This window comes from Psammomys obesus, unplaced genomic scaffold (assembly GCF_907164565.1).
Source record: "Psammomys obesus unplaced genomic scaffold, mPsaObe1.curated_primary_1811, whole genome shotgun sequence".
Classification (NCBI taxonomy): Eukaryota; Metazoa; Chordata; class Mammalia; order Rodentia; family Muridae; genus Psammomys; species Psammomys obesus.
In genome coordinates, this window is record NW_026585689.1 from 4,062,497 (window position 1) to 4,073,862 (window position 11,366).

Below are 11,366 nucleotides of genomic sequence, written 5' to 3' on the forward strand. Positions count from 1 at the left end.
AGGAATACACTAAAATTATTTTTATCCTAAGTGTTTGGGAAATTACTTGAATTCATGTCATATCTGTTCTGTTTAATGGCTTGATAAATTGGGTGAAGGGAAAGTCCACTGGTTAGAAAACAAGAAGAGATCACCAACAGAAACTCTTGAGATGATTGGGTTCTGTGGAATCTCACTGGAGCTGAGAACAGCGATAACTAGGCTAACTAGGTGCTTTCCCTCCCTGCCCTGAGGCCTGCCTGAATGTGGCCATTGTGAGCAAAGAATGTGAGCCTGAATGTTTGCTCAAGAAAACACGGATGTTCTTCCGTTACCTGGGAACACTTGAGACCTTTGCTACAATAGCTGTTTAATTAAAAAAAAAAAAAAATAGATAACCTGAAAAATAGAAGTTGAACCAATCACCAAGAACTAAGAACTAAGCTACCTCCAACACATAGATTCCCTAAAAGACCTTTGGGTGTCATATTTTGTAGTGTGTTATTTTTGTTGCTGTTGTTGGCATTATTTCCTTTACAATGGCCTGCCTACTAAGCCTGAATGAAGTTTATGTTAGTGTTTAAACTTTTATTTTTACTAAGCATGACATTACTCAGTGTTCCTGCATGAAATTTTCCTGTATTCTAAATTCTTGTTGCTTTATTTTGATGGCTCTTTTTTTTTAAATATTAAACCTGGAAGTGCCTCTAATAAACACTTGATTGATTGTGTGGTACATTTGAAGCAGCTTTTATGTTGCAACTTTTGCAGAGTTTTCATGCTGTATCTAGGTAGCAGTGCATATGAGATTAAATGGAAAGTAAACTATACGCCTAGCGAGAGATGTGTTTCTGTCTTTGTGAAATAGGTCTTCGGCTTTTGTGGCCCAAGGCTCCTTTTCTTTCTAGCTGGTATATAAGCTTTGAAAGTAGAGAAGCTGTGAAAATTTCTCCTCCTGAGGAGGCAGGGGTGGGACTGGACAGTCATGTTGTGAGCTTGGGAGCTGGATGGATCTAACCATGCACGCCAAAGCCCAGGGATCTTGTCACATGATGTCCCCTGGGTCCTAAGAGTGTCAGTTACTCAGCTCTGTAGACTGCTGTCTTCTCCTAAAGTGACTAGAACTGAGTAATCGAAAGAATGGTGAGGAGGCTTCCCTAATGAGCTTTTACTGTCAGCTTGGCACAGCCTAAAGTCACCTGAGAAGAGGCAGTGGAGGGGTTTCTAATCTCAGATTGGCCTGCGGTGGACTGACCTGACTGATAACTCATGTAGGAGGGCCCAGCCCACTACATTTCCTGTGCTCTTCCGTGTACAGGGCAGCACAGATAAATGGTCCTGGACTCTATACGAAATTCAGTCTAAGCATGAGCCAGCCAACAGAGTTCCTCCATGGTTTCTAATTAAAGCTCCTGCGTGAGTTCTTCCCTCAATGGTAGACTGTAACCAGTAAGCTGAAATAAGCCCTTTCCTCTCCCGAGCTGTTTTTAGGAAGAGTGTGTTATCACAACAACAGGAAAGAAACTAGAACAGTAGAGTAATAAAAGTCATCAGGTGTCTTCTGTGATAGATTTTTATTATGGCCATTAAGTACTTTTCCAATTTTGTTACATTTAATCTGTTCATCATTTCAGTAGAAGAAAATTAAAAGCAAATACAGCATTTAAAATAATTCCCCCCTGTATTAGTTACTTTTTTGTTGCTGTGATAAAATATCATGACCAAAAGCAATTTAAAGAAGCAAGAGATACTTATCTTGGCTTACGGTTCTAAAAGGAAGTTTCATAATGGCAGAAATACATGGCAGCTATGAAGCAGATAGATCACATCTTCATCTTCAAACACAAAGCAGAGAGATGGACAGATGGAGGGGGGGAGAGAAAACAGACACACACACACACACACACACACACAGAGAGAGAGAGAGAGAGAGAGAGAGAGCTGGAAATGGGAGAATATATAAACTCTTAAAACCTGCTTTTTCCTCCAGCGAGGCTTCTTGACCCAGAAAGTTTATTACTTCACCCAAAGGGCTCCACCAAGTGTTGATGGGGGATGTTTCTGGTTCAAAACTCCACACGCCCTGGCTGCCAGCAAGCAGGGTATCCGTTTGTAGGTGGTACCAGCAGCATGTCAGTCTCATCCTGCAGCTCTCTGCTCCTTGGTCTTATCTCAGGCGGCCTTTAATGGTCTATTTCCTTCCTTCCTTTATTTCAGCAATAACAAACAAAAAGTCCATTTGAGAGCAAAAGAAAATGTTCTGAGATCTATCACTGCCTTTTGTCTCAGAGAGGGAAGCAGCATCTGAGGGAGGATGAACCTCTATCAGGACCAGTGATGTCTGCCATGGAGCCCTTTGAACCCTTGGCAGTGTTCTTATTTCACTGTTAGTTAGTTGAAAGTTATAGGCATTCTTCCCCATAGGGATTTTACATGGATGTGATTTGTTTCTTGTTTATCCTATCCTCATTTCAATCACCCAAATTTCTAGATATGTCACTGAGTTTTTTTGTTTTTAAAGGGACATTTCTGTTCTCAATGTTGGTCTTTACGTAGTTACGTCTTACCAGCATTGTGTGTGGCTCTGCTGTGTTATGAATTTGGGGTGTTTGAAATGCCTGAAAACACTTTTATGGGGGTGGGGGTGCTCTTACTGGCATCTAGAATGTGGGGTCCAGGGATCCTGCCATATTCTATGCACAGATTCACTGCTTGGGGAAAAAAAATGTGGAAAGGGTTTAATGATGCTTCAATTTAGAAAGTCTATTATTTGTAGCTTGATTGTATAAAGTGTAGGAAAGAAAATGTCGCCTACATCTTCAGCATCTGCGTGTAGACAGCCAAGACTTATAAAAACTCAGGGGGTAGAGGGTAGTGAGGAGTGGTACTTTGGAGGCTGCTCACACACAGGGGATTGTCAGTCTCTCACATGATGTGTTACAAAAACGCCATCACTTGTGACTGAGTTATGTAATTCCTTGTGTTTCTTTTAAGCACTTAAATATAAATCCAATCGTACAAACAAGAAAATCATCCTGCTACTCGCCGCTGGGGTGGTGCTCACCGCCATCGTTGTTGTCGGAGCCATTCTTCTCATTCCGGGTAAGATGCCTGGATACTGGGATCAGGGGTGCGGGCTGATGGGAGGCGGCATCCCACGGGGCTGTGGATTGGTTTCTGGGCCTGCTGTGACGGATTGTGGCGAGTGATGTGGCCTCACGAGAAACTCTCTGAAGGACCCAGAGTCTCTCTCAAGGGCTTCATTCCCCTCTGCAAACTCTGGGAAAGCATTCTTGTCCTCATTCTTTAGCCTCTGGTGTCTACAGACAGTGCTTAGAATTCCTTAGCCAGTAGAGAAGATCCTGCCTCCTCCGGCCCTCTGTGTCCTGTGTCTGTGTGAGGCCTGCCTTCCTCCTCCTCTGGGCAAGGACACTTACTAGGTAGATAGCCACTCATTCAATTCAGGTAACGTCTTTCCACATCTTTAACTTAGTAGCATATCTTTTCCCAGTCAATATTTATTCTGCCACATGAGTCATGGTTGCTAGGGAGAGGAAGGTGGGAATATAACCAGGGCCTCCACTCACTCAATCCACTGTGGAGGCAAAGCTCGCTGGCTAAGATGTGGAAATGGGCGTGGACATGGAGCCCTATCTGTCCGAAGTGGTCATTGCAGCTGAGAGGTGGAACTAGGAAGAAAAGCAAAGGCTGGGGACTCACCAAGGCAGACCGTGAATGCCACTGCATTGTCTTAGGGAGACCGTGGCAAAGGCATATCTTCAAAACACAGATTTGGTAGCTGTGTTTGCCTCCAGGGCTGCTGAGGGCCTGAGGAGGTGATGAAATCAGGTAACAACATGGAACAGCAGTTGGTTTGGCTTTTTGGGGACTGGCTGAATACTGGGAATGAATGGATTGGTGGAAGGTGATGGCGAGTTTATCATTTGGAATTATATAAGGCAGTTAAAAGGTTAAAGCCAAATAAAGGTCTCAAACATATTGAGACACAACACGCTGTGTCTTTAGTTTGGCCTTAAGTGTTAAAATAGGAATAATGTATTTTGTATGAACTTGAGGAAAATATTTTAAGCCTTTCACAGTTTATAAGGTAGCACTGAGACAAAAACATTTAGTAGAATTGGTAAATAACTTCACAAAGAAGTACACAAGAAAATACCTTAAATCTATTTCTTTATTAACAGGAGAAAACCCTGTGAAGAATGCTGCTGGACTTGGCCTCATTGTAATCTCTGTAGGAATATTAATACCACTTCAGTACAATGTGTTTATGACAGGTGAGCATGCCTAAGTCTGACGTCTGCCTTTTTCTTTAAAAAAAAAAAAAGTGCTTTACTGAAAATATTCTTGTATGGTTTTAATAAAGCTGGCTTATTATGTTGTCCATTGTATTCTTACTGGCATTTCCCATGCAGCTTGATTTTAAGGTTGCTAGGTCTCCTCAAAAATTATTCTGTAGAAAGCAGTTTTCTTGAATATTTGATGGCACTGGTGTAATTTTAAAGTGTGCTGTGTAATTTTTTCAATGGTTATTTGCATATTCTAATTTTAGGGGGAGGTTGTAGCCGTAAGTCAGTATTAGAAGCACTCTTTTTCTTGATTTAATAAACCTTTGCATTAGAACACTGGTTCTATGAGATGGGATTTTTAAGTCACAGGTTTTAGAAACAGTTTCTTATTGCTGGAGACACAGAAAAGTGTAGCTATCCCAACTATAATGAGTATCATTTTTGTTCATTTTAAAAATAGGTCAAGGTCATGTTTTTGTTGCTATTAAAGAGTCTCATTTAGCACTGGGTCTTAGGCTCCTTTGGCCGTCTTTAAAGGTTCATTGGAAAAGCTCAGATCTTGTTCACCCACATGGTAGAGATTATGTTTGTGTGGTAGGGTTTTCCCCCCCTCAAAACAGTCATGTGCCTGTGGGGAAGGCGTGAATAACAAGCCATCCATACTGCACAACTTATAAATGTAACGACGACCTTGTTTCAGGATTTTCGTAAAACCTGCCAGTCCCTCTCAGGTGACTGACAGTAATAACTTGCAGATCGTGTGAGTCTGGAGCTGGCATTCGTATGGGAAGGTTAGCTGGAAACCATGCCGTCAGACAAACTACAGCCCATCTTTGAGCCTGTCGAATGCCAGTAGGCGTGATTGCTGCATCAGAGTTCTCCACACGTTCCCATTATGTCCTTTTCCTCCCCCAGCTTTTGGAATGACCTCTTTCACCATTGCAATATTGATCACCCAAGTGCTGGGCTACGTCCTCGCTTTGGTTGGATTGTGTCTCTGCATCATGGGTGAGTCACTCTTTTCTCTGTTTCTCAGTTTCAGTTAGCTTAGCACTCTTACTTTCTCTTCTTCTTTTTTTTTTTAAACTACATGGGTCTTTCTTTCAGAATATCCATGATGCATTCATGGGAAAACCTAGTGGAAAGTAGAGAGTTACCATATGCTCTGCCCTTTTTCCTATTCCCCATACACCCACAGCTTCCCTCAGCATTTCACACCAGCGTAGTGGACTGGACGAACCAACGTAGAGACATCATCACTGTCATCATTAATAGCTTACATCATGGGTGATTGCTGCGGTTGTGCAGTAATACATCCCGTGACTGTGACAGATGTGTGGTGACATGTGTCCCCATTGTGGTATCACGTGGAGTAGTCTTCCACGCTCTTCGTCTGTCCCTCTCCCTAACCCCTGACACCACTGACTTTTGAACTCTAAATAGTTTTTCATTTTCCTTAGAGCTGGATTTATTTTGTGAGAAAAGCCCAGATCTCATCTACACACAGCACAGAGGTTATATTTGTGCCTTCCTTCATTTTCGTGCAGGCTTCTTTCATCTTTAAATATAAATCTTAAGTTTTGTCCATGTCTTTTTATAGCTTGATAGCTCATTAGTGCAGGAAAATATTGTTGTCATAATGTGTTTAGTGTTTTGCATTCACCTACTGAGGGGCCATCCTGGTTGCTTTCCTCCTTTTCTGACAGATGAATAAAGCTACTGTAAACATCAATGAGAGTGTGTTTGTGTGGATATAAATTTCTAGCTCTAGCTGGCTAAATACCAAGGGCTGTAATTTTTGCATTGTGTGGTAAGGTACAGTTAATTTTTTGTAGTAAACTGGCGAACTCTGTTTGGTAACACCATCAGGGAAGGAAAGTTTGCTTCTCTGCATATTTTCAGCATTTGGAATTGTCAGCAATTCTTTTTCAACACACACACACACACACACACACACACACACACACACACTCAAACAGACCAGTATAAGTAGTATTTTTTCCCATTGCTACAAGAATGTTGCCTGTTACCTGTATATGGCAACACTGTTGCTTGTGGGATGATTGTCTTAATAGCCAAACTGTGGTGCCCATATTTGGGGGAGACCTTGTCAAATAACCAGGCTCTAATTGATTGGCATCTTGGATGTTACACTGTTTTTCACTAATCTTGGTACAGTAAGAGTACACTTGGAAAAAAGAAGGCTGTTTTCTTTTAATAATTAAGCTATTTTGCCGAGTTAGTAATAAGGATATTCTTATACTGTGTATGTGTAGATAATGTTCTTACTGGTCATTAGAATAAAAAAATAGTATCCTTAAAGCTGGAATGTGCAAGGGTGCAGCTCAGAAGTAGCATGATTTGCCTAGTATGCAAATCTAAAGAGCCAGGAACCTATGGCCACTAAATACACCAAAAGAAAAAGAAATCTGACATTATTGATTGATTTTGATTGATTCCTCGGTTCCTTTATCGATTCCATTATTGTTGATTCCTTTAAATTAAGATTTGCTTACTTTATTTGCATCTCTAACAGAACTCCCTTTGTCTCCACAGCCTGTGAACCAGTGCACGGCCCCCTTTTGATTTCAGGTTTGGGTATCATAGCTCTAGCAGAATTACTTGGACTAGTTTATATGAAATTTGTTGGTAAGTTGATCTTAGTTTTTTTCAGCCTCCACAAAGAATTTCAGATATATAACTGAGAAAATGAGTTTAGTGCCTTTTCCATCTGAGGGCAGAGATCTATTAATGTCTCTAAAAATGAGAAAATATAACTGGAGAGGTGGCAATTAAAGAAGGTGAAGGCATGTGAATTCTTGCAGTTTGAGTTACAAATTGAGGAAGGAGATGGCTTTGTGTGTTAGAAGGTAGAGAGTTTATTTTTATAAGCAAAAGAAGACACCTCTGAAGGCTCCATTTTAATTAGTTGGTTCATGTTCCATATTCCTCTTGTGGAGCTCTTTGTCTGTCCCTCTGGTCTTTGTATGCACACCCCTGAGGAGGCAGGAGCTGAAAACTAAAACCTGTCATGTCTATAATTTAATACCCAATGACTCCCAGTGCATTGCCTCAAAACACTTCCAGTGAGAAACCCATATATTAAAAGAGATCTTTATGTTCAGGACTCTACTGCCTTAAAATTGTTTGTTTGTTTTTTCTAGTAAGTGTGGATTTGGACGCACCATTTGGCATTTAATCTGCCAACCTCAAATGTGGGCTTTCTGCGTCATCGTCATTGTTATGAACATGTGTAGACAGAGAGGAAAGCTCTAGGTCAGCAGTGCCTTGCCCGAGCCACACCTGCCCCCAGCTATATGATTTTTGACAGTCTCCCTTAAAAAGAAGCCATTTGCTATGTTCATGAAGTAGAGCAGATGCTTCACCATGGGGCAAGAAACTCGAAAGTTCAAAGCAATTGAAGCAAATCAGTATTTCCATGTGCTCTTAGATGAACTTTTCTAAAGATTAATACAAAAAGTGGAATTATTATAATCAGTAAAATTTGCATACTGTTTACGGAAGACTTTCAAAGAAATTTCACCTTCATTCCTGAACCTCATTTCTTAGTCTCAGATAATGAAATGTGATCTGCTTTATATATATGTATTTATATATATATACATATGTATATATTCTTTTTAGTGTTTTTAGGCAAACAACTCAAACACTCCCAAGTGTACCTGCCTTTAGTTTGGGCATTCAGAAGTATTCGTTGTCCCTTACTGAGCTTTCCTGGCTTTACGCCACATAAACCTGTAAACCACAGCTAAGACATCTGTAGCAGGCTGGTGCTCTGGAGCTGACTCTGATGCCTTGAATTCTGATGCATATTCTATTTTTGTTAGACTTCCAATCAGCCAGTGTCTGGACTTGAGAGCTGACACCGCTGATTTTGTTGCTCCCGTGAATGCTAAGAACAGTATGTGACCCGCAGCATTCACACAACTCCGGTGCAGTGTGGGACCTGCAGCGGTCACGTGACTCGGATGCAGTGGGATTAAGTGTCTCTGGCCATGGTCAGCTGTCCCCTCTCATTTTTCCCTGTCTATCTGGAATGCATCCTTTTGTCGCCAGGCTTCCATATCTGATCAAGAGTGAAGTTCAGCATAGCTGCCATGAGAATTGCCCTCAACTGATGGCTGGCTGCTGCCTTTGCTCTCACCCTTCCTCCATGGCTTATGTCCCCTTGAAGCTCATAAAGCCACACTAATTGCACATGTTACTGTGTTCAGTTAAAGCAAAGTGAACTCAGACTATGATGATTTGCTAGGTAAACATACAATATGTAAGTTAAGAGTTTAGTCCACTTTTGTTGACAATTTGAGACTATCTTAAATTAACTTTTCAAATCAACTTGTCTGATACCAGAGTGGAGAGAGACTCCTTCGGTCAGTTGAAAGGCAAGAAGAAAAGGTACAGGATGGTTGCTTTTTAGATACTGCGGTAGACTAGGACAGTGACTGTTCTGCTTATGTGTTCTGACTGCTTAAATATAAATGTATGTAGCATTAAGGTTGCAAATTTGAGCACTTTTATCGGGAACTGAAGGTCGTGTTTCCAGAATAATCCCTGCTCATTGTAGAAGTGGGTGACTTTTTATTTAAATGCAGTAAAATCTTCAGATACTTATAACAAAATCTAAAGTGAGTTAATATCCCTTTGATGATCATAACTTTTATATATTCTTTTTCTTTCTGAGTTTAAATTTGTAGCCTTAATTGCCATTTTAAGGGAGATGATTTTAACTTGTGCTTTCTATGGCAAAATATAACATTTAAATTATATTGTATTTTTCTTACGATAAGATTTTAACCTTATGATGTCAGAAAATTATAATAACAATATGAGCACATAAGAAAGACTACTGGGAATCAACTGTACTCCCTAAATCAGAGCTTGTTTTTTTATAGGGAACCTGCAGTCATTATGTCTGTGACACAAGAGTCGTTTGTTTTTAAAGCCTTTACCATTCAGTGTGGGATAAGGGCAGGTACAAATTTTCTGATTCAAATCAATTTTGCAGGAGAACCAGGTCTGCCACAACATCTCAGGTATTCTGAAATGATAACAGAAACACACATATATATTGTGTGTATTTATTTAGATATAATTTCTTGCCTGCTATTTACAAGCTCTATATATATATGAATCACTAGAAAAAAAAAATTGAAAAACATTGAATTGAAAGCCTGAAAATATGTTTATGGCATGTAGTTGGGCATTTCAGAGTGAGAGCAACATACCAAGAACCATTGCGAGACTGCAAGCAAGCATGTGTGGAATGCTTAAAGCTTTTTGACTAAAAAAATAAAAGAGGTGACTACCAATGCATAGGCTCACGACATGATGGCAACAGACCAGCCATCCCCATTCTTCATCACATGGCTTATGTCGCAGTTAGAGAGAATTACCCCAGGAGAAACTAACTCCTGCACAGGTAGTTTTAGAATATCCAAGGACTGGGACTGGCTAGTGCCCCTCATTGCCACTGTTCCTGTAGATCTGTTTCAGAATCAGCTAGCCAAATCAGACTTGAAAGTGAGAACTTGGCAGCCATTGTGTGCCAGTGAGCAGGGGCATGGCAGCACAGAAGAGCGCATCTCAGTATTACATATGACGGACACGTTTCTGAGCTTGACTCTAACTCTAAAGGAGCATCTCTGACCCTTGTCATAGGCAGTGTTTCTGGAGAGGTGAAAAGTGTCCTCTTCCCATGTAGAAAAACAGTGGCAGATCGAAGCTTGGATAACGGATAACCCCAACATCCAAATCAGGGGACCAGTGAGTTTTAGGGGTGAGCAGGAATGTCTCAAAACACAGCCACCTCACCAAAAGCCCACCCCAGCATAGGTGACAAACAGCCCATGAACACTGGAACCCTATAAGCCTCCAGGCAGCTCAGTGGGTTGGAGTGTCCTGTGCCAGTAGCGCAGTTTGCCTGAGGGTCTTCCAGACACCTTGGATGATCGTTATTTTCTTTTTCCAGGGAGTTTGCTGGTCTGAGTATCTGATAGTGATTCTCAATGGTCTTTACTGTTCATATAAGCTGGGAGAGAGAGGAGCCTAGTAAATCTAGTCCGATTCAAGTACTTCAGGAGCTCTTTTGAATTTTTTTTTTCTCCTTGAGCCTGCGGAGCTTCCTTGCAGGATGGAGGGGGTTTTCATCTCAGAGGAGAGTGCTACACAACACCCCTTCATATCACCAATCAGAAATCTAGATGGTTCCTTTGCTTTAAAAAACTTCCATATAGGGCATGGTCCCTGAGGTGAGTCATAGAGACAGTGCTGGTGGCCACAACGCTCTAAACTGGCTTAGTTTTTTTGGGGCGGCTACTGGACGTGCTGCTTGTGAACCCACTGCACTCACCACCACTTTAAAAAGACCCTGCCTTTTTGCTTGGATTTGAGGAACAAACTCTTCCTGAGTGCCACCGCAATGAGGGTCATTCATTTAAAGCCACCCATGGCTCTTAGAGAGACACAGTGCACTTGAGCCAGGTACATGACTGGTTTCACAGAGACAGGCAGAATGGGGCTTAGATGTTGGTAGGATGCAGCACAGCCGAACCGTCCCATTGCTCTCAGCAATCCACACTGGCTGCGGCTCTTTTGTCCCTTATGGTCACTGGCATCCTGCCCCGCAGTCTTCATAGCTAGCAGCTGCCTTATCCTCAGCGTTAGGTCCCTGTTTGATTTTTTTCAAAATTTGGTTTATATTTCACTTTTTAGTAGTCAGGCATGTACATTACACAAAATGTAGGACTCAGCAGTAATTTACAGTGCGTTTGCTCTAGGAGATACCCGTTTCGCGTGCTGAGTGAACAAAGTTAGAACAGCTTAGGAAGCAGCTCTACTGAAATATTTATGTATTTATCAGAGTCAGACACTAGTGTGTGTACCTGTATAGTTCACTTCCTCACTTTTTCTAAATAGTGAGCTCTAATTCAATGGTCATTCTTATATCAACAAACAAATTTCTTGATAAATTTTGTTACTCCAAAACCTTGCAGTTGGCAGTGACTTTTTCTTCCTTTCTTTCTTTCTTTCTTTCTTTCTTTCTTTCTTTCTTTCTTTCTT

At 41.2% G+C, this 11,366-nt stretch overlaps 1 protein-coding gene across 6 annotated transcripts in view; it reads left to right on the forward strand.

The window, feature by feature from the left end:
- Positions 1-11,366, forward strand: part of Cd47 (CD47 molecule) — a 53,142-nt gene that overhangs the window by 33,555 nt on the left and 8,221 nt on the right. For all 6 annotated transcript variants that reach the window (XM_055593859.1, XM_055593869.1, XM_055593877.1 and 3 more), the window contains 4 exons: positions 2,974-3,081; positions 4,182-4,274; positions 5,202-5,294; positions 6,843-6,935. In XM_055593859.1, the coding sequence (XP_055449834.1) occupies positions 2,974-3,081; positions 4,182-4,274; positions 5,202-5,294; positions 6,843-6,935 (387 nt within the window). The remainder of the gene's footprint in view (positions 1-2,973; positions 3,082-4,181; positions 4,275-5,201; positions 5,295-6,842; positions 6,936-11,366) is intronic.